Below are 22,689 nucleotides of genomic sequence, written 5' to 3' on the forward strand. Positions count from 1 at the left end.
GTCAGCAGAAGGCTAATCTATTTCATCCTGCAAGTTTTAAACATTTCAAATGTTTAACTTTTTAAATCACAATATTGGGAAAATATCTAATGCTTTACTATTCTATTTAAGATATATGTGTAAATATTCTATCTACCTAATTAATTTCCTTCCTTTCTAAATAAATGAATGAGCTGTGCTAATTAAGTTAACAGTAGCTCCCACTGATTTCAAGCATTTTTGTTAAGGCCCACAAGTAGGTAGGAAATTACTTTGAAGCAAATTTACGGCTGGTGTGAAAACATCTACTCTACAAAAAGACCGACAGGCCTTTTTTTGTGTGTACACTCCGTTAGATAATCTAACAATAACGGTGCAATTTCCCTGTTCACAACTTTGTATTTCGATTTTATTTATTCGTATTTATTTTTACTAACCAATAATTGGTAACTGATGGTCGTTGCCATTTGATGGCGAAATAATTATTTATTATTTAATTAAAACATAAGAATTTAACCCTCGGGCATCTCGTTTCAACTGTGTCCGGTTACTATAGTGATCAGTCGGTTGGTGCTGTAGCGTCCTCGCGCAACGGCTGGTGCGCGAGGACGCTGACGCAGAGCAGCGGAGGAGATGATGATGATGAGGATGATGGTCGGCACCGCTGGCTCTGAGCATGCCCTCCGCCTCCCTACCCGCCCGTACCGCTCCAAATATACGCGTCCGCAGAGTTGTATCGCTCGCAATTAAACCCACGGATATTAAATAAGACGAAATGCCAGGATTTATAGACTGTGCGGAAGCTCGCACCGCGACATCTGGCTCTCGCTGAGGAAAGACGCGGCGTCGTGTCGTCGTCCGGGGCCGTCCTGGAGATGGACTGGGGGACTGCGGAACCCGGGGACGACGGGAGCGAGGCAGCGGCCGCCGGCTCCTGTCTGCAGCTTGACTTCGAGGACACCGGTGTGTATCCATTTCAGTCGGAACTGTCAAACAATGTCGTCGTTTCGGTTTGCTTATTGAAACCTGTCTACCAGTGACAGCAGGTGTTGAGCAGGGGACAGGGAGTTGAAAATAAGTGACCAGCATCCCAACGTGCTTTTACACAGTATACTTAGAGATATTTTTCCACTAAAGGCAGAGAAGTCGGCAGTCTAGTTAAAGAGGAAATGAATAATAAATTGGGCGATTAGATAACCGTGTCAAGATTCAAGTCGCTGATAAATGTTAAGAGACTCGGTGCACCCACAGAAGCTGAGATCAGTTTTACTTTGCCTGTGCATGTGTTTGGAGCTGTTTACTAGCATGTTACAAACACACATGCCTAGTGATCACTTGTATACATCGTCAACGGGAGCTGTGCTTTACACATGTGCTACTGAGCATCCTCTACCAAATATGCTGTGTTTCCTCAGCTTTCATTTTGCTCTGCTTCGGCCTGTCTCCATTACTCTTCCCTCTTTCTCGCTAAATCTGGAGAGTGCCTTATGTAATCTGATGTGGCATTATAATATACATCGCAGACTAATCCCCTGTGGGTATCAGTTTCCATCATTTCTGTGGATGCCATTGCAACAAATACAGTTGGGCACGTGTGACGTGATTGTGTTATTTTGTGGTCGTGTCACAGGAAGAAAGCACATGTGGGCATCAACAGTTGACCAGGAAGCTGACATTTCATGTGCATGCTGTTAAGTTGGATGTCTGTGCACAGATGATTATTATTAAATCCACCGGATTATACATGTATGCAGAGAGCCTCTTGGCATAAAAAATCTACTCCTGTGTGTAGTGTCACATTAATGTCACAGCAACAGGCCGCCATTTTCTCAGATAAGGGAATGATCTAATCCTCTTTACTATGACACACACTCAAGCCTCAAGGCATATTTCTCTCGACATTATAATACATATAGCACATCATTACACTGATATCTAAGAGAACTATCAATAAATCTGTCCCTCGCCCTCATTTCCCTTTTATAGTCTTAATAAATAAAAATAATAAAATGTCTTACAAGTAGTCACAGATGTTACAGTGAATGTGTCCTGTTTGTTGTTTGAAGCTCAGTGACACATTATTCTGGCTTGACCCTAATCCCACAGAGACTCTTTGTGTGTGTGTGTGTGTGTCTGTCCTATTCCTTCTCATTGTCCTGCTGACAGGCGTTATTGCACTGTGAGTCTGCAGGTTACAGATGAAAGACAGGCCTTTTTTGACCCATCACAACAAATAAACAACACTTTTTTTTCTTTTATTTGCAGAATTTCACTGTATGATTTTTCTTTTCCTTTTTTTCTGTGAACAAAGTACATTTCTTTAACTTCAGCGATGACAAATAGTGGATAAATTACCATCAATGTTTGTACGGTGCATATATTGTTTTTTTCCCAGAGGATGAAAACTAACAATTGTGGTAATCCCTTGATTTTTCTGATGTTAGCATTGAGCTCAAATCATTGCCGTGCTGAAATAATGCCTCACAGAGCCACTAATTCGGGTGCAGGCTTATCTTCGTTATTAATACAATTAAATCAATCAAAGAGTCAAAGTGGTGATATTGTTGCATGGAGCATGATTCTAAAGGGCCAAACTATTCCTCCACTATTCCTCCTTTTTTTTATCCCACAGTGGGGATTTTTGCAGTGTTACAGCAGCATATAGTAAAGACAGTGCATAAGACAAGAAAACATGAACATCAAATAAACAATAATGTTTGTGTTTTCTGGATTTTACATGAAGTACATGTGAATTTTGGCATGATTCTTGATTTTTCTTTCTGTCTACTGGCTCATCAGAGAAGTCGTTATTTTTATATGGAATCTGTGTTTTAGCATGCTTTGGTGACAGTAACATCTGCTGCAGTGTGTGTTGTCTACTTTACCATGGCTTAAAGATTCATTATCCCGGCTCTGTCCGTCTCTGTGGCACTATGAAAGGCTATGAACTGTCTCTTTTCTCGTCCACTTCCTTCCTTTCCGCTCTCTTCATCCTCTTACACGGACATGCACAGACTCGGCCCATTTCCGTCCTTCGCGGCTGTTGGAAAGATTTCTCCTAATCCGACCGTGTGATTGGTTGATGGTGTGATCTGGAGACCTCAGCCAATGACAGACCTCAGATTAGAGAGGAAGTCAATCCAATAGAGTTTTTACCTTCTTTGTACAAATCACGCTGATCCAGGAATAGAAAACACTGGCTGCACATTGCAGCAGTCTGGCTGCTGAGTGTCAGAGTTGGCTTTTGGTCTTTTCTTTTCTGGACTGTCAAACTATTGGTAACCAGTAGGCACTGAGCTCTTCTGCTGGTGAGTTAACCACCATATTATTTGGAGCAAGGTTAAGAAAATTTGTAAAATTACCATTTATCTAATCTGAGTGCTATAAATGCTTTATGCGTTTTCTCTATTAAATAAATTGTTATTGAGGTGAAAGATGTGGAAAATCCCTAAGGCCATTACATTCTGTCCTGCTTTGCAGAATTTTTTCAGGTTTAACTGTGGCTGCGTTGGCTTTGTTGTACCATGACATGTCGTGCTTATGATCTTTGTAGCTCCTTTTAACTGCCAGGTATAAGTATCATGACGTAGGGCACCACATAATAAGTAGGGTAGCTTCTCATTGAAACTATCAGTATATTCTTGCTGTGGTGTCGCGTTTGTGAATAAACAGCCAAACTGCTGGTAAAGATGGAGGTCAACACAAGCTCGCAGGCTTAGAATGTTCTGGGTGTTCACACAAACAGTGTGAGTCTGATGCCAAAGCTAACATATCCTGCTAAATGACTAAATAATGCATTGATTTAGGCACTTCTTAATCCCTTTTTCCTTCACCTTCTCCTTATATCCACAGATTCAACCAAGAAGAGTCAAATAACTGAGGTGAGAGGACACTTCACACTATACACCTGTCCTTCTCACCTGTCTCTGAGACTTTCTTCTTCTCTTTCATCTGTCCTTGTTAACCGTGTTGTTTAATTCAGCATAACCTTGAAAGGGGCAATATGTAATATATAGTACATTACCTGTATCACATATAAATTACCTTTTACCTTTTCTTCTCTTACAACAGATGCCGTCCCCATTTGGCCCCCCTCATGAAAAGAAAATTGGTCACAGGAGGGTAGATGCCTCTGGAGAGACATCATACAAGAAGGTAGGCAGCTCTTCTTTGTCTTTGGTCTAAAATGTTGCCTGTAGGATTCCTTGGCATCACGATTTCATCAACTAATATCCACCCACGCTGTGTTTTGTTGTTCTTTTCTTTGTTCTCTGCCTCCAGACCTCCTCCTCTGCCTTGAAAGGGGCCATCCAGTTGGGTATTGGATATACTGTTGGCAACCTCAGCTCCAAGCCTGAGCGAGATGTGCTTATGCAGGACTTCTACGTGGTTGAAAGCATCTTCTTCCCCAGGTGTGTTTTTAGGAATACATGCGCATACGTGTGTGTGTGTGTGTGTGACGTACTGAATGCAATCTTTCCTCTTCTTTAACTCTTCTTGTTGCTCTCACCTTGGTCCATACAGTGAAGGCAGTAATCTCACACCAGCCCACCACTTCCCAGACTTCAGGTTCAAAACCTACGCCCCCGTGGCGTTCCGCTACTTCAGGGAGCTGTTTGGGATCCGACCAGATGACTACTTGGTGAGATACACATTTTGTCGAATGACACACAATATGTTTGCTGTACCTTTAGGATCTCATTGTATTGCCTGTCATTGTTAGCAACTTTTATTCTGGTTAAGATTCCACAAAACTGTCTCCATCTGCATGAAAATATTATTTTCAAAACTTTTCATCAAATTTTCTCACATATAATTACAACACCACCACACTACCACTTGTATTTCAATTTCTCATCTTACTTTCCCATGAAACATCTTTTCCACAGATACTTCAGTGTTAAAGTCATCATATCTGTAAACATATATTAAGCACTGATTATTATTATGCCAGCAGCCATACTAGTTTATGTCATCATGTCAGCTTAGAGTTCTGAAAGAAAAACTTTTTGCTTTGGTCCATCCACATAAAATGCCGTGTGATATAACCTGACGTGAACTAAATATAGATGTGTGTGAAGTTGACTCTGCGAGCGCTTGACAGGTGATCGTAGTAATCAAAAAACACTGAGATCTCACATTGAGATAAACGGGAAGCTGAGCACAGGAAGGGAAACATACAGACATGCTCTGACTCGTGCCTTTGTGTGTGTCAAAGCGCACACGCATGCAGTACCATGCTCAGCAGCGCATTTAAGCTGACATTCTACCTTTGCCAGAGGGAGATTAGCAGACTAAAGCTTTCCTTTTGAAACTCCCCGCAGACAGTCAAAGTAGTTTGTGTCTGGTGGTGGAGGGGTGAAGTACCAATGTAACTGCATTTTGTCAACTCAGCCGTAGAAAATTGAGTTACTTTGTCAGGAAAACTCACCACAAGCCTCGGGACAAGTCACACACCTTTAACCAAATGATTTAATTATGTTTGAAGTCCTGAGGATCCAGGAAATCACTCTTAAATATGCCTTGTAAATTTAAGTCCACTGATGCTATTGGACTGTTTGTGTTGATTTGCAACTGTACATGTGCACGAAAAGAGTTATTTAAAGACAGTTGCTGCTAGTCTATCATTAAGTGAGTGGATGCAACGGTTAAGGTTACAACAAATACTGTTTTCTGGGGAAAGGATGAGCGGCTAATACATACTTTAAAACACAGCTCCCCTTTTGGTGCTGATGAGTAATCTGGCGTGAGTGGGTAGATGTGTTCATCTTCTGGTTGGCTAATGGAGAATTCTTTTGGATCAAACACGATCAGTGATACAAATTTGGATGAAAGAAACACCTAATGTTAAATGACACATTCAGATTATTCATTACAAAACATGCAATGAACACAAGCACCGAAAATTCTGTTTTCTGTCAGTCTGTTTTTGTAGCTGTTGTTTATCACACTCATACATTTTCACAGATTGTGGATCAGATCCTCAAACTTGAGGCACGATGCCAGTTTAAACTCTTATCTGTTTGTTTTCCCTGTGTCTGCCTAGTATTCTCTGTGTAACGAGCCACTGATCGAGCTGTCAAACCCAGGCGCCAGCGGCTCCATATTCTACGTAACTCGCGATGACGAGTTCATTATCAAAACTGTTCAGCACAAAGAGGCTGAGTTTCTACAGAAACTGCTCCCTGGATACTACATGGTAAGACAACCTGGGCCTCACACATATTAGAATATTTTCTGTTTTATGATACACACATTTCTTAAATACAACCAGTATTACCAGTCTGCATCCGTGTGTAATTGAAAATCTTCCCATGGTTTTGTGGTAATGAGTCGGGGTGGGCGTGGGTTGTTTGTGTACATGGGCACATGCTTGTGCAGCAGCTGACACCTTCTTTATCCTCTTTATCCGACCCCTGGTTGTTGGCTCTAGTCAGCGGTGACGTCAGCAGGAGACTTTGTGATCTGTAGAAGCAGAGACCCACACTAAGTACTCCTTGACGGGTTAAGCATGCACACGGTAGACACATGTATGGGCTGAGGCGTGAGGACAGGTCACGCTGTCTGACAGGTGCATGTCGCAGGGGTTGAAGCTAACAATTGTCCACTGATGTTCTGAATTTTTTCTTTCTCTTTGTCTGCTGGGCCAAACCACTCTCCAGAACTTGAACCAGAACCCGAGGACGTTGCTGCCCAAGTTCTTCGGTCTCTACTGTGTCCAGTGCGGGGGCAAGAACATCCGACTTATTGTGATGAACAATATCTTACCACGCTCTGTGCGCATGCACCTCAAGTTTGACCTGAAGGGCTCCACATACAAGAGACGGGCGTCCAAGAAGGAAAGAGAGAAGTCAAAGCCCACTTTTAAAGACCTGGACTTTCTGAGTGATGTCCCTGAAGGCCTCACGATGGACCATGATACGTACAGCGCTCTCGTCAAAACACTTCAAAGAGACTGCCTGGTGAGAGAGAGACAGATAGAGAGGAGTTTGACACACATATTTCTTTAAAAAGTAGTACAACAGTGTGTATTTCATTTTATTTTAACGAAGCAGCCCAGCCATCTGCACATAAAATATTCGGCTCAGCGGCTGAATCATAAATAAAGATTAGGAGTATCATTAAATTATAAGAAATGATGAATGAATAGAATGATGAATTTTTTACCACAGTCCAGGCTTGACATATTATGTTGCGTTTGACTTCAGGTTCTGGAGAGTTTTAAGATTATGGACTACAGTTTGCTGCTGGGGGTCCATAATAAAACCCAGGCAGAGAGAGAGAATCAGTCCCAGGGTTCGCCTGCAGGAGGCGGAGATGAGAAGAAGCCTGCAGGGCAGAGGGCCTTGTATTCCACTGCCATGGAGTCGATACAGGGAGGCTCGACGTGCAGGGACACTCTGGACCACGATGACACGTAAGACACCATTTGATAACGTTTGCCCTCATCGGGAAACATTGTCCACACGATGGTAACTTTTCCTCTCTGTCTAGTATGGGAGGTATTCCTGCTGTGAGTGGTAAAGGAGAGCGCCTTCTGCTGTTCATTGGCATCATTGACATTCTGCAGTCATACAGGTAGGCAGTCAGTCTGCGTGATGCATTTTAAACAGTATACCACTAGGAGATGGAAAAAATGAGGACTAGGTAGGAGCAGAGGCAGCACCATCCTCTTTTCACTCAGGATTCAAACACTTTCAGTCCTACTTTAACTTGCGACCATTTCTTTTAAAAATATTTTTATGTGTTTGCGCTGACAGTAACCAAAACATGATGTGTGCGTGAGGAAATTAAAATTCACATGTCAAGTGGGACGACAGTTGCCAGGTAACCAGAGCGACTTTCTGAACAGATAAATAATTGAATTGTCTTGTCTGACAGAATGATCAAGAAACTGGAGCACTCTTGGAAGTCCCTCATCCATGACGGGGTGAGTGGCTTTCACGTACCTGTCTGCCTCCAAGCAAACCACAGTAAACCTTATCGTATTTAGTTTTTATAAAATATATGTAACTGGTTGAGAACCTTCAACCTCTTTACGCTGTCTCTTTTGCTTTTCTCTGCCTTCATCCCCCACAGGACACCGTGTCCGTTCACAGACCCGGTTTCTATGCTGAAAGGTTCTACAAATTCTGCAGCACAGTCGTCTTCAAGAAGAGCTGCTGTGAGTTTTCACAATAGAGATTTTTGTTTTGCCAAGTATTTTTAAAGCAGCGAATGAGTACAATAAACAAAATCCTGGCTTTACACAGCTTTGCGATCGTCTCCATCTAAGAAAGGACGAGGAGCGCTCTCTGCGTCCAAGTCCGGTGCTGGAGCCGGTTCAGCTGGGAAGCGTCCTTCAATGACCGATGAAAGGCAGGAGAACTTGGACAACCTGGAGAACCTAAGAGGAGCTCGCAGCTTCCCCGTGCTGGAGGACAATGGTATGATGTTTTTTATACTCTGCTTGTTAACCATGCCACACAGTCAGTGTATAAAATGAGCTGACAAGACCCGAAAAATGTTGCCCACACGTGTCCTTCATAAATGTTTATCAAGGCCTGCTGCTGTCAGGCCAAAGGCTGTGAGGAAATATCCACGCAGCATTCTGATGCTGCCTCAATAAAATAGCAGTATATTAGGTGTGAACCTTTGAGTGCTGGTTTCCCCCGTTACACTGTGTCCTTCAAAACATAACAGAGCACACTATTGGCCTCAGTTGTCTGCTGCTGAGTGCTCAATTTTCTCTTTAAATGAAATGAAGTGAGCCTTTATTGATCCCTGCGGAGAAATAGAAATGAAGCAGCAGCGTGGTTGGAGGGCGACAGCAAGAAAGTAAAACTGACAAATCAAAACTAGACGTGCATGAACACATTAGGTTTGCATAATGTGCAGCAATACCGTAAATGATAGTGCTACAATAAATAAGGTTCAAATACAATTACTGAATACAAATGTTAACCGCTCAGTTAAGAGACATTACTGAATTTAAAAATAATGAGATACATGGAGCGTGGAGTGAAGTGCTCCCTGGGATGCATATTTAGTTTTAATAGGCTGATTTTTGTTGAAGAAATCAAGTTTGCATATTTTAATCTCTTTTCCACCTGTCTCAACACCTCTTACTCACTTCTGCCCCTCAGGGAAAGAGCCACCCTGCACTCCTCCATCATTTGAAGATGCTACTACAGCATCTATTGCTACCACTCTGTCATCCAACAACTCTCTGCCCACCACCCCGTTTGATACACCAGAGCACCCACGCTACAGGAGACAAACGTATTCACCGAACACGGCCAGGTGAGACTCATTTTATTGTCATGTAGTTTTTGTATCAGATCAGTCCGATGACAATATTCTACTTCTTTGATTTGTGGTCTGTATTTTTTACTCACTGTGTTTTCTCCTGTACTTTCAGGGCGCAAAAAGAGGTTGTTGAAATTCACGGTGAAAGACAAGAGACCATAACAGTGGAGGTGGAGCTCAGGTACACATACAAGATGAAAATACCAGGATACGGTCTGTATTTGTCTGGGTGGTCTTTTAATAGTTACCTTTGTCTCGCTTCACACAGTAAAATCCCAAAAAGCACGGAGCTCACGCAGATGACAGGAAGCACCTCACCCAGCCATCTGTCCCCCGATCGTCAGCTTCATGTCAATTCTTCCTCCTCTGCATATTCCTCCTCTACTCTTCCTCCCTCCTTTGTGTCCACCTCAGCAGCTCAGTCCGTTAGACAGTCATCCTCTACCCTTTCTTCCTCCATCCGTCCATCCACCAAACCACTCACCTCTCCCACAGCTGCTCAGTCTCTCACTCCTCCTTCTCCTGTCTCCAATTCAGCTGCACCATCCACACTTCTGACTTCCACTCCAAACTCCTCCCCTCTCCTTCCTGCCTCAGCATTTACTCCCATCCGCCCCGCATCTCCCCACTCCTCTGCCCAGAGCTCCTCTCATCATCTCCCCTCAACACCTCCCTCCTCTGTCCCTCCAAGCCCCCAGGTGCCTCGGCAGGCACTGCGTACATCGTGCAATCAGCTGTCAGTGTCCAGCAGCCACAACTCCTTGGACGGGGAGGTGCAGGTTTCCGACATATACTTTGTAAGTTCCCGTTGCCGTGCTTCAGTGCTTTGGGTTTGGTTTTGCTGATTGTGTTCAAAGTGACATAATGCCACATTAAAAGGGAATTCAAATAAATCTGAAATAGATCTGAAAGGTGATTCATACTATCAGATACTGTATACCGCCTGGCCAAAACAAAGTCACTAAGAAAGTAGGTATGAGCCTCCTACTGGATAATTACTGCATGGACGATTATCTTTCAGCCTGTAACAAGTGATTTAACCCCAACTTTTACAATCAGTAGCTTCTCGTTTCTGTAACAACCATGTCGAAACACACATCTGTGAAAAGATGTTAGTTTGTTTGAGAAGGGTCATATCAGAGAAAATGTCTAAGGAGATTGAAGCAGAAACTACTACAGTTGGGTTAAGACCTGTCCAACACATTATTAAAAACTGGAAGGATGTTGGGGAACCATCGTCTGCCAGGAAGAAATGTGGTCAGAAAAAAATCCTGATTGATCGCGATCTGTGATCACTTGGTGAAATCAAATGGAAGAAGAACAGCACTAGAACTCAGGCTATGTTTAATAGTGAAAGTATGAGAATATCCACACGTAATGCAAAGGGAACTCAAAGGATTGGAACTGACAACGGTATAGCCTTAAGAAAACCACTAATCAGTGAGGCTAACCAGTAAAATGGCTTCAGTTTGCTAGGGAGCATGAATATTGGACTCTGGAGCAATGGAAGAAGGTCATGTGGTCTGATGAGTCCAGATTGACCCTGAACCAGAGTGATGGAGCATCAGGGTAAGAAGAGAGGCAGATGAAGTGATGCACCCATCATGCCTAGTGTCTACTGTTCAAACCTGTGGGTTCAGTGCTATGATCTGGGGTTGCTGCAGTTGTTCAGGTCTTGGTTCAGCAACATTATGTCCAAAGAATGAGGTCAGCTGACTACCTGAATATCCTGAATGACCAGGTTATTCCATCAATGTTTTTCTTCCCTGATGTCACGGGCATTTTCCAAGACGACAATGTCAGGATTCATGGGGCTCAAATAATGAAAGAGTGGTTCAGGGAGCATGAGACATCATTTTCACACATGGATTGGCCTCCACAGAGTCCAGACCTGAACCTTATTGAGAATCTTTGGGATGTTCTAGAGAAGGCTTTGTGTAGTGGTCAGTCTCTCCCATCTTCAATACAAGATCTTGGTGAAAATAAATGCAACACTGGATGGAAATAAATCTTGTGACATTGCAGAAGCTTTTTATGGAAACAATACCACAGGGAGTGTGTGCTGTAATCAAAGCTGAAGGCAGTCCAACAAAATATTAGAGTGTTTGACTTTTTTTTGGCCAGACAGTGTAGTTTATGGACAAATACATTTCCAGGGAGTAAAACTCATTGTCCCTCTGTTTCTCCTTGATCTACTGGGTCTTTTGCAGTGGGCCAGTCAGGACAGCGTGGTAGAGTTATGATGGTGAGGGGGGCTGTGTGCACGCAGTATGGGAATTGCTGTTCAAAGTTCCCTCTGAAGCATGAGGTTGCCGACAGCCATAGTTCATGCTTTTGAATGCATCAGCAAAACACGGGTTTTTCTTTCCTGCACAGCATGATTTATATCTGTCAATCTGTATTCATCTGTCCTCCATTCACTGTGTTAACTCATGGCACCCATTCTGCGTTTTCCACTTTATTTCTGCCCGGCTATCATGTCACGTCATTCCTCCTCTTATGTATAAGGATTTAATGCCTTCATTTTCATGTCAACCTGTGTGTTCATCTGCGTGTTCATCTGTGTGTTCATCTGTGTGTGTGTGTGTGTGTCCATCCATCAGTATGCAGATGGCAGATATTGGGTGTACTCTCCGGTTCTTGGCCGTCGTAAGCTAAACTCTAGCTCAAGTTACAATGTAAGTCTCCACCAAGGTAGTTAGAGTCACTTGTAACTCTAGATGTGTCCGTGTAGCGTTTCCACCAGGACCATGGAAAGCAAAGCTACTTGTGAATGTTCAGAGGTTCCTATAAATCCACTTGCAGTGTATTTCACGTCTTACATAGTGCTGATGTCAAAAAAAAAAAAAAAAAAAATACTGCATATGAAAACTTCTGCTTCTGAAGGTCTTTCGTCTGCATGTAAACAATAAACAGTCATTTAAATATTTGAGGATCTTGGACCTTCAGTATGTTTAAGTGTCGCTTGCAGCTTCAAGTGATCCTTTGAGATTTCTTCCTTATAGTGCTCAGTTAACACTGGAGGTGAGGATCTCATTATTGTTGGTTTATGATTTTCAAAATCACCTATTTATTAAGCTCTGATTCCATCATGTCATTGACAGTGCTGGCAACTTGGACAAACTGCTCCACAGCTAGCATCAGATTCTAATGTAATTAGTATGGTATCACCTTCAGAGCCCTCAGCATGCAAATCTGCCAGATCCGCTTCAAATTGTTCTATCTATGCAGAATATCTCCCCAATTTATTTTTCGTTTCCTTTTTTCCCTTTTCACATGTCTCTTCGTGCTGCCATCTGCTGGCTGTATTTGGTAATAGCAGACTCAGGAGGATCGGGGCTGGGTGTACTCTCCTCTGCACTGCAGCTCAGAGTCCAGAAGGGGCTCAGATGGGGAAAGTGAGACAGTAGGTGTACAGTTCATTCATGATTTAAATTTTATTCATGGTATATAGACGAGTGGATGCATTTGTTCACTATTTTCCTATTTTCTAATATCAACCATCTCCTTTTTTTGCACCATTTCTCCTTCAGTAAGTCACAGTGGTTGGAGTTGGAGCCAGAGGCCGTCTCAATATACAAAAGCTGTGAGGTTTTAATAATAAAACCACCAGGACACTATGAAGATTTAATGCTGGCTGCCTGAGCTGCATGAGCGGAGCTTGCTTTGCCAGCAGCAAACAAAAAGGAATGAACTTTGGGACAAAGCATTCAGGTATAAGAGTTCAACCATACTTTTACCCAGATACATTCAAATGAATGTACAGACATAATTGTCCAAATATTACATAAAAGTATTAGAATGCATCGGTTCTGGACAATCTGCCTGAGGTCAAGCAGAGAAACAAAACAATCAGCTGAGTGACACTGTGAATGGCTTTGGAAACCGTTTAATTTTAAATTCTAGTCCAGATCCCAAAGTTTCCAAAGATACAGAAAACACTTTCTGCCTCTTCTTCGGATTCGGGTCTCCATGCCAGCAAGCCAAGCAAGGTAATCCAGACGTTCCTCTCGCCAGCTCTGGCTATGCAATATGGACGTACAATGATTTAACTACTTCACACTTCCTTCATGCATTTAGTTTTCATTAGGGGCATGTCACAGCTGTGTACCATATTATTTTTAGCACTTTATCAATGTATATGTGGCTAAGGTCTGAGACTCTACGTTTTTTTGTTATCTCTTTATCAGTTGTTGGTTGAAAACACACTCAGACACAGTTAATATTGTTTGTGTTCTGTTTCCTCCAGTGGTGTGAGGTGGTCCACCTAACAAGCTTTGGAATTGCCTTACTAACACATTATTGTTACAATTTTTGATATTTTCTGGTTACGTGTAATCATTGGAGAAAAAAAAAAACAATGCAATATAGGAAATGCAAAAAAAAAAAAAATGTATTCAGAGTAATACCAAATATTTGGAGCAGATATGAAACAACATGGCAGCCATGCATTTAACCCATTTACGGGATTAAGAACAAAGACAGAGCGAAGAGAAAAAAAAATCAAATTATCTTTTGTGACTTGTGTGTGCCCGTATGTCTCTGTGTGTGCATGTGTTTGCATGCAAATGATGTGTGACTGGGAGACATATAAGTCTCTGGGTGTTCTGTCCTGCCTATTTGTCAAATTGTCAAGAGGTGTTGTCGTTGTTGTAGGCCATGGAAGTTTGAACCAGCTATAAGCATGTTGGCTGCGTGAGGAAAAACACAGACACAGATGCTCCTGTCTTTAATGACACCAGATTAATCAGGAATCAGTATGCTGAACTACAACATCAGTTTACAAAGAGAATACAGACAATACTGTCCCTTTTCCAAACACTGTGATACACAAGGGGGGCGGGACTCAACATAATTAGACTCCCTGACTGTGTCCTGATATTACTGTGTTATTTGACTCTGCTGAAGGTAATCTGCCTGACTGTAGGCAACAGGAGTATGTAGCTAATAACTGTGTAAAAGATAATAAAAATTATATTGTGTAAAAAAAAATGTTTTTTATGTTTTTTTTTTAAATTCACAAACCAGCTGTGACGAATAATTGCCCACTAGATGGCGCCACAGTGTCTCAGAACGCATCCTTGTCACACCTGCTACTTCTTGACTGGAATCCCATACGATACTTTTGGTCATTTGAAAATTCACTCCTCTTAGCATATTGTAAAATTAAATTGTACAAAGACATAGGTTAGAATACGAGCTGCCTGAAGGTCCTGATGCATTTCATCGTGTTTATGATGGACAATAAAAACCGATGGCTCATATTTAACATTGTCACACTGACATTTTAACACACACCGACGCAACGATATGAAGTCTTGATTGCTTTGCCGAGGATGACATTTTATATCAGTGCAGGCGTCGTTGCTAAAAATAACATTCACGGGTTCAATATGGGCTCGACAGAAAATTACTGGGACATTTACACTCTCCGCACACACGGTAGTACAACTAGTTCTGTTAAATACAACCAAGTGACATCACTGTGCGCCTCCTGTGTGTGTGCGTGTGTGTGTGTGTGTGTGTGTGTGTGTGTGTGTCTAATCCAGGAGTCAGGGTTGCGAATGTCACCCAGGGTGACAAGTCGGCCATGTCGGACCGTGATGGAATGTGTTATGGATGAGGATCAGCAGCTTCCCTCACGATTGTCCTGGAATGAAATTGTCACTGGCTTGGATTTTCACTCTCTCTTTTTGTCCTTCTACCTATGGAAGTACACACACACATGCTCTTAATCCCTTTGCTCCTTCACCAGCCTCCATTGTCTTCTCTGTTGAGGACAGAATTATTACTCTAAATGTGTGGTACTCACGGCAAACCGCATAAATAAATCAGTGACGTCTGACGAATGGCTTCTGCTGAATTTTTACATTAAAACATTTTATTGTCTGAGCCGCACTGATCCTTACAATAAATACTCACTTAGAACACCAAATGTGTATTAATCCGTGGCTGAAAATAGTCCCCAGTGAATGCAGTTATTGTTCATTCGGTGTACGTCAGTGTCAGTGTCCAGAAAGATTTATTCTTTAAGGTCTGGGGAATAAAGGTGTCAAAACTTGCACCGTGCCTTTTGTTTTTGAGTTTGCACGTTGCAGCTCCAGGCTGCTCTGATTATCCTTCACAGCCCAAAACATCAGATGGGTTGTGGATTATGAATATGTTTCTTTGTCAGCCCACTTCTGCTCCTCCCCTTGCTTTCTGCTCGCACGCAGGCTGGGACAGGCTTCAGACACCTGTGACTCTGAATAGGAATATTATTATCATTATGATAATCACACATTAAAAAAAAGAAGACCTTAAATCTAAAATAATAATAATAAAAAAAAAACATCTGATGCAAACGCTCATTAAAAGGCGGAGGAAAAAAAAAATCATGAATTTTAAGAAAAATTGTGGCGCGGCGTCTGTAGCTGGGGTGAATGGGCCATCACGAGGCTGGGCTTTCATCTGCAGGAAACCTAAACAAATGCCTTTGTTCTTTCAAAGGAGAGAGGGGCGAAAGCCACAACAAACAGGGTGAGTGTGCGGCGTGTGCACGTGAAAAGAAGAGAGGGAGCGAGAGAAAGCCGAGAGAGATCAAAGCAGGGGGTATGCTTTTGAATGCGTGTGTGGGAGGTGAAGCCTCACCTACCCAGAATGCCTTGCCTCCCTCCTTCCAGCCCACTCAGGTTTTTAGGAGCATCACTTTCCTTTGCGGCCAGATTGTGTTTTGATACCGCATCCAGCTATTCTAATAAGAGAGCCTTGGAACGGCGACTTGATGTGAACCAGCAGTCGCCGTGTGATATGTTCCCCGCGTCTCCCACGCACAGTTCAACCTGTGAGTTCTTAACAATGCACTGTGCCGAAACAAAAAGGCTGCAAAAAGTCATCAGTTAGTTTTTTTTTCTTTGTTTTGTTTTGTTTTTTTTGGCTGGAGAAGATTCCTGCTAAGTTGGATCTGAGCCCATCCCCCCAACTTTTACCAAGTCTCGTGAAGGGATCGAAGCGTCTCTATTTAACTCGGCATGAGAAGCTGCAAGCAGATGTCTGTCCGTCCACGCAGAGGGAACGCCGTGGCCCCTCACACACACACATGAAAGGCCCTTAAAGCCTCTGTGTTGCGTTGTCAGTGTCTTAAGGCAGTGTTTATCTTTGGCAGGCTGAAGAAAACAAAGCCATCGATTTCTAATCCTAATCCCCCTTCTACTGCTCCTCTCCTATTGATCATCTATCCATCCTTAATGAGATGGAGGGATAGAGGGATGGAGGGCTGATGAAGGACAAAACTTTCGCTAACAGTGTGCGATCACCTTTCAGCTCTCCCCATCTTTTTTTTTTTCCCAGTCTGTCTCTCTCATCAAGTCGACATTCTGCGCGGTGGAACAGAAAATAATCGCAGCCTGGTACTTCTGTAGAGGTTCATCAGCCCTGGAGGCTCTTTGAGGCGTCAGCGTTTGCCAGTATATTGAAACTGGGCGACGTGGATGAATGCGCTAAACTCACAGAGGCACACGCACAAACCAATCAGCCACAAGATTATGACCACTGAGAAGTAAATAACATTGTAGGAGAAGTAGGAGGAGTAAATAACATTGACCACCTTGTGATGGTTCAAAGTTCTGCTGGGAAACTTTTGGACCTTCCATTTGTGCAGATGTTGTAGGCGCCCCCACCCCATAGTGATGACACACCCCTCAGCCTCAAAAGACCCATGTCCACTCTCCAATGAGTCACAACTGTTTTGGAGGCACAAGGGAGACCTGCACAATATTACGAAGGTGGTTGAATGTGAATGTGAAAACACTGAGAAAAGATTGAGTTTCTCTCAGTCCAAACACTGCTTATTAGATTTCTTCCTGTGTGGTAATATGTCTCTTGAGTCTGTGATGAGATGTTTGCACAGGGTCTGACAACCATCCGCTCACCTCAGTGATCTTAAAACAAATACGGCTAAAGCTGTGGTATAGACCCGCGGTTTCCGACGTGAGGTCCAAACCCCCCAACACTCACGGGCAATTAAGGGTCTGTATATGCATTAAGAAAGGTGTTTATTTTGGTTTTCACTAGAGTCCAGTAGGCTAATTAGAAGGTGACACCTCTGTCATCGCTTCACCTCTGTGACCCAGCTCTCAGTCAGAGTGGTGGCTTCTTTAGTTCTAAATATGTGGTGGGAACATCTGTGGGTGGTGCACACTCTCTGTTAATAACCAGACCATCACTTGCAGTTAGAGGAAGTTTAACCTGGATCACATAAACCTGGGCTGTGTCTTGCATTTTTTACAATTTAATGGTCCGTTCGCTCTCGTTTTAGCTTTGCTCCTTGGATATCGAACAACTCGGATGAGCCAAGGTGCTGTCAATCAAATGGGCTTCAAGTTGGACTTGGTTTGATTTAGCAGTTTCTGCCCCTTGATGAGGTAAAGGAGAATGGGGTTAATTTACATATTTTAAGTAATGAAACTCAGTTCAGTCAAGAAGACTATCTCTGTCTCATTTTCATCTCTCTGCCTCTCTACCTGCTCCTCTAGTCAGCTGACCACAGGAGTTCAACCAGTCAGATTTCATCACAATCTCAATCAGTCAATCGTGGCATTGCTGTCAAACTTTCAATATATTTCCTTCTGCTACAATCAGCTGTTATTTCAGTTCCAAACTGCTGGGACCCTCCACCTCCCAGTTTAGTCCCAGTGTTCACATCCAGGGCCCGGGTCCACTTCTCATTTAATCCAGATCTCCATCTTTCTTCTTCTTCCTTCACTGTCATCACATTCAGCCCAATTTGACATCAAGTGGGCCAGACCAGTAACAGAATAACAACCTATAAGTATTAACAACTACAGATTTTTTTCTATTTGTTTTAGTGCAAAGAAGAACATGTAAATTAGGAGAATGTTTACATTTAATTAAAAAAATAAAAAAAAAAATCTTAAGAAAAATAAGTGCAATCTGGATACATTGCTGTCTGCTCTGTAGTCCTGGGTCTCAGTGTTGTGTTCCGTCCACTTCTCTGACTAAAATTAGGGGTAGAAATAATTTTCACTGTAATGGCTTGTCTTATATATCATTTTGTCAACCTTTGGTGGGCCGCTTTTGGCCCGCGGGCCATATGTTTGACACCTGTGATCTAGATCCAGGGGAGTCTAAGACTTGGGTCTAATTGTCAAAGATTTTTTCTTTTCTGTATATTTGCACTATAAAATATCCACGTTTCAAGCTGTAGTAAGTCTTTCCTGATTGCATTCCTACTATTGCTCTGGATCTCTGGATGAGGAACTGCGTGCTGACACATTTTCCACCCATATTGATTTTACATTTGTTCAATTTATTTACGGCACTTCATCCCTGCAAACTGTCATTGTCATTTTATTGTATGGGTCGTTGGTATTCCAATCCAGGACATTTAGTTTCCGAGTGAATGACACCTTGACAGAGCACACCTTCTGTGTGTGGGCACTGTACACTACACAGACCAAACCTGACATAGTTACAATCATCTAGCAAAGGAAAATACATTCCCTTTGGCTACATACTCTTCATTAAATCTAGGCCCTTTTAAAAGGCTCTAAAGACCAAAATCCTGCTCCAATCTCCATAGTGTGTGTGCACTTACGAAGAGAGATTACTAACTAGAGACACCTCTTGAGTAAAATAATAACATGGCACAGAAGGATGAGTGCTTGACTTCCTGTGAACCTTTATCCTCCTAAACCTGTGATCACGGGGTGGTTTGAAAGCACGGAAAAATCTAAAATGACACAATGTCAAACATGGAATTATGTTGTAAGGAACGGATATAGGGTTCGGGAACACCTGCTGCTGATGTTTGAGATTCTCAGAAGGTATCTGTGTTGTCTGCGCACGGGCTGGAAGGATTAATCTTAATCACAGTGGTATTCCCTTTCCAATGGGGGAGGAACGCATTCTTTAGGAGTCACCTCTAAGAGCAGCTCACAGGCATCTTGGACTAAAACTGAGGTAGAGGTCCTCCTGAGGTTTCGGAGGTTAAGTAAAAAAAAAAGAGGGTTATTAATTCATAGCAGTGCAACCCATCGAGGAGGAGCTTTCGCTGACAGAAAACCAGAAAGTCCTCTCGTACAGAAGCACTGCTTTGCTCACAGAACTTTGGAGACAGGTGGATGGCTTTGGCTATATAACGCATGTTACCGCGAAAATGGCTCCCTGAGGACGTTTCTCCCAAAGTGTGTGATAATGGCTGCAACAGAAGTCATTAATAGCGGGCTAATGCGTGTCAGATGCTACCTGTCCAGCAGCAGCAGAGAGGGAGCCAGGACACGAGTGACTGGCCAGCATAATGAGAGGGACATGGCCTGCCAAGTCAGGCAGCTGCTTCTCTAGTGGGGCTGAGATGAGTGTGTGTGTGTGTGTGTGTGTACGTGTGCGTTTGTGTGCACAGATCTCATTTTCCTGTGCTCTTCTCTACCTCTTCTCCAAATGTGCTTCCCGTCAGCAGCATCTCGAAATGCAGCCGCGCAGACACACGAGCTGGGAGGAACACACGGCCCTCACACACACTCACGTACGCTCATCCAGACAACCTCATCAGGCTTACCGTGGGAATGCCTGTGGCATTATGTCAGTTACTGAGGTGATGCTTTTAATCCTGAAGCAAATCTAGACTTTGTGCTGTGTGTCTCCGGCTCTGTGCGAGTGAGAGCGCCCGCGTATAAAGCCCAATCTCGCTCCCTTTAGATTACGGCTGGCTGCACAGCAAAAGGCACCCCACTGCCACTCCCACATGGAAGAGCGGGCAGGATTAGCCGGCTCTATACCCGCCCTAATCTGAGGACAAAAACCCACAATCGCCTCCCACTGAGACACGCAGACAGAAAGATTCAATTTGATCTGCCCTTCTCAATATAACAAGAGTGGCTTTTAGGGTTAAAATTACTGCTGCTCACTCTACCATCAGTCAATGTGGATTCAGGCCTAAACTGCATCCTTTTTATCCTTATGACCGATCCCTGTTAGGACAATTTGGAACACCTACCGGCCTGCTTTGTGCCAGTAAACACTAAAGGGGTTGGGCTTATCTCACAAGTATGTGAACACTTGAAAACTGTTTTTAAGTGGTGCATGAATTGTCTTATGGTAATGGTAATTCTGATTCAATACAAAGATTATATTTGCAATAGTGTACTTTATGTGTCAGATGAGGTGGGTTATTTCAAGGAGATGATAGAGCTAAATGTGCGGATGTTGGCTACTTGGCACTAATCACAGATGGCAAGGTCATTAGTTTGATGGGTATTTAGTCTTAAAGCAAAGCAAAGCACAAGTTATATTTCTGACTCATTTTGGTGTAAAGATGGAAAGCTGGTAGATGATCAGTGATTGCAATCCAACTTGAGGTGGACAAGAGTATTGGAGTGGAGCAGAGTTTGGAAGAATTTTAAACTTAAAGTCCCCAATACCGTTTTACCTGACTTGAAGCTCAAATAGTGATGACATCTGTGACTTCTCCAGTGATTGAAGGCTGATGAGAAATTGCTAAAAGCGTGCGGAAGGTGTGGTGGACCGCCATCAAAACCTGATACTTGGTGTGGCTCCAGTCGTTCAGTCATAAACTACACGAAACCACAAAAAAAAATCCAGCAAATGTGGCGGCAGCATCCTTTATTACAATTGTTCTGCTGGCACGCTGGTTCACTAGACAATGCCAAGAATCCTACCCAACCTGTTTAAGAACCAGAATTAATTAACTGGAAGAGTCTTCTTCTCAGAACCATCCAAAAGGCTTTGTCAGAGTACCATTCATAGGGTAAGTAGCCTAGGCACACAGTCCCCCTCCGTAACGACAGGTACCAGTTTCTGGCCAAACAAGTTTGTAATGTGTTTCATCCACAGATTTTTCCTATTTCAACCTCAACTTCCCACCAGTCCCTCAGAACTGAAGAAGCTACACGGATGAGCGGTTAAACGTCTTCAAGAAATTGTCCAGTTGCCTTTATTCAACGCATTTTGGGTTACCATGACCTGGATGACTGAGAACCTTCACAGATATTGTCAGAACCATGAAAATCTAAACCAAATTTTATATCAGTGCATGAATTCACCGGGAGGCAGGAATGTCAGAGGAAGGAGGTGATGTGACCAGTACCGTTATCCACAGCCATCCGTTATCAAAGCCACGTAGCTACAGAACACTAGCCAGCTGGAAGCCACATGAACTTCCCCTGCCCACAAACATTTTGCAACAGGAAGTTGGTTCAGAGTCACTCCACTGGCCATTGATGGAGCTCCAGCAAACAATGTGCCGGGCCAATGGGACAGTCTGGGCTGACTTCATGCGCTGATTGACAGAGTAACAGCAGCAAACAAAATTCAGACACGTCATCTGAGATTTGATACGCCAAATTGTCTCAGATTAGTTGTAAAATCGGCTGAAAAACATCCCATAATGAAATCCAAATGGTGTGTTACTAGACTCACTTCCTAATAAGAATTGAGTCCATCTACCCCGGGCTAAAAAAATACAACTATCTGAAATACTTAAACATACATTTATCCATTAGCAAGCAGTTATTTCCAGAAGAACAGCTGCCTTTCTGTCATTTTTCAAGCAGAGTTCAGTGCGTTGATGCGTCATCACAAAAGACTACCTGCTAAATGTGTCTCATCATTTGACAGACGCTGACTGTTTCATTGCCCCGAGCCAAGACTGCTCTGTCCCTCTGTCTCCTTTTCTCTTTCTCAGAGGCATCTGCCTCATTAACCACCATCAGCATTTTGTTTGTGCCGTGTGATTTGGATGTATTGAGATGGAAGCAGGGGATCGTGTGTGTGTGTGTGTGTGTGCTGTCTTGCTGTTGTGTGCACGCAGGAAACTCTCATTAGGCTGGAAAAACATTGACATTTTTGCCAGAAACCAGATCATATCTTCCCTTCCTTTATATATTAAAGGCTTCCTGCAATCAACTCCCTGGGGTCTGTGTGTGTGTGTGTATAATATTTAAATTTATATACTGTGTGTGGTAGTGTAGTGGGAGACAGATGTTTGCTGATTCGACAAGTTTGCTCTGCAAACTCAGCCTAATTTAGCCGACAGAAAAAACACGATGCCACACAGACGCTCATGGTGACAGCCCACTCTTAATTTCCTCTCCTTTAATTCATGCTCTCTTTCTCCTCCAAGTTCTTTTCCCTCCCACTCTTTCTTCTTCTCCACCTCTTTCTGTGAGTCTCTTCTCTCTCTTTTGCACACACTCGAACCCAGCGCTGTGTGATTACACCAGCAGCCTCTCAACTTCTGCTGGAGTTGTTTTCCTCGTCACAGACACCTCTGAGTAAGTCTCAACTTTCACAGAGGACACTTTCTTCCGGCTAACTTAGATGTGATGAACATAAAGCGCGTCAGGTGCAATAGGATACTTATAATGATAATGTATAGCGTACCTTAAACAGATCACACTGCAAAGC

General features: G+C 43.0%; 1 protein-coding gene across 6 annotated transcripts; it reads left to right on the forward strand.

Annotated features, from left to right (window-relative positions):
• The first annotated feature begins 582 nt into the window (after positions 1-582).
• Positions 583-13,664, forward strand: LOC125011241 (phosphatidylinositol 4-phosphate 5-kinase type-1 gamma-like). 6 transcript variants are annotated; one of them, XM_047590348.1, is made up of 18 exons: positions 583-942; positions 3,832-3,860; positions 4,051-4,134; positions 4,261-4,391; positions 4,504-4,621; positions 6,026-6,178; positions 6,642-6,941; positions 7,188-7,396; positions 7,474-7,557; positions 7,861-7,909; positions 8,059-8,143; positions 8,232-8,405; positions 9,105-9,261; positions 9,380-9,448; positions 9,536-10,064; positions 11,871-11,945; positions 12,587-12,673; positions 12,801-13,664. In XM_047590348.1, the coding sequence occupies exons 1-18, from the start codon at positions 855-857 to the stop codon at positions 12,801-12,803; spliced, it is 2,424 nt and encodes an 807-aa protein (XP_047446304.1). In that variant the 5' UTR covers positions 583-854; the 3' UTR covers positions 12,804-13,664. The 6 variants fall into 6 exon arrangements, with proteins under 6 accessions (XP_047446304.1, XP_047446305.1, XP_047446306.1 ...); XM_047590349.1 differs by having other exon boundaries at positions 12,590-12,673; XM_047590352.1 differs by lacking the exon at positions 583-942 and adding an exon at positions 3,160-3,287.
• The last annotated feature ends 9,025 nt before the right edge of the window (positions 13,665-22,689 follow it).

The sequence above is a fragment of the Mugil cephalus genome, chromosome 7 (assembly GCF_022458985.1).
Source record: "Mugil cephalus isolate CIBA_MC_2020 chromosome 7, CIBA_Mcephalus_1.1, whole genome shotgun sequence".
Classification (NCBI taxonomy): Eukaryota; Metazoa; Chordata; class Actinopteri; order Mugiliformes; family Mugilidae; genus Mugil; species Mugil cephalus.

What these genes read in the sequence shown, in the direction of transcription:
- LOC125011241 (XM_047590348.1), top strand. Translation starts at nt 855, where the DNA reads ATGGACTGGGGGACTGCGGAACCCGGGGACGACGGGAGCGAGGCAGCG. An exon ending in GAGAGACATCATACAAGAAG is followed by an intron (nt 4,135 to 4,260) that starts GTAGGCAGCTCT and finishes CTCTGCCTCCAG; the next exon opens with ACCTCCTCCTCTGCCTTGAA. An exon ending in GACATTCTGCAGTCATACAG is followed by an intron (nt 7,558 to 7,860) that starts GTAGGCAGTCAG and finishes CTTGTCTGACAG; the next exon opens with AATGATCAAGAAACTGGAGC.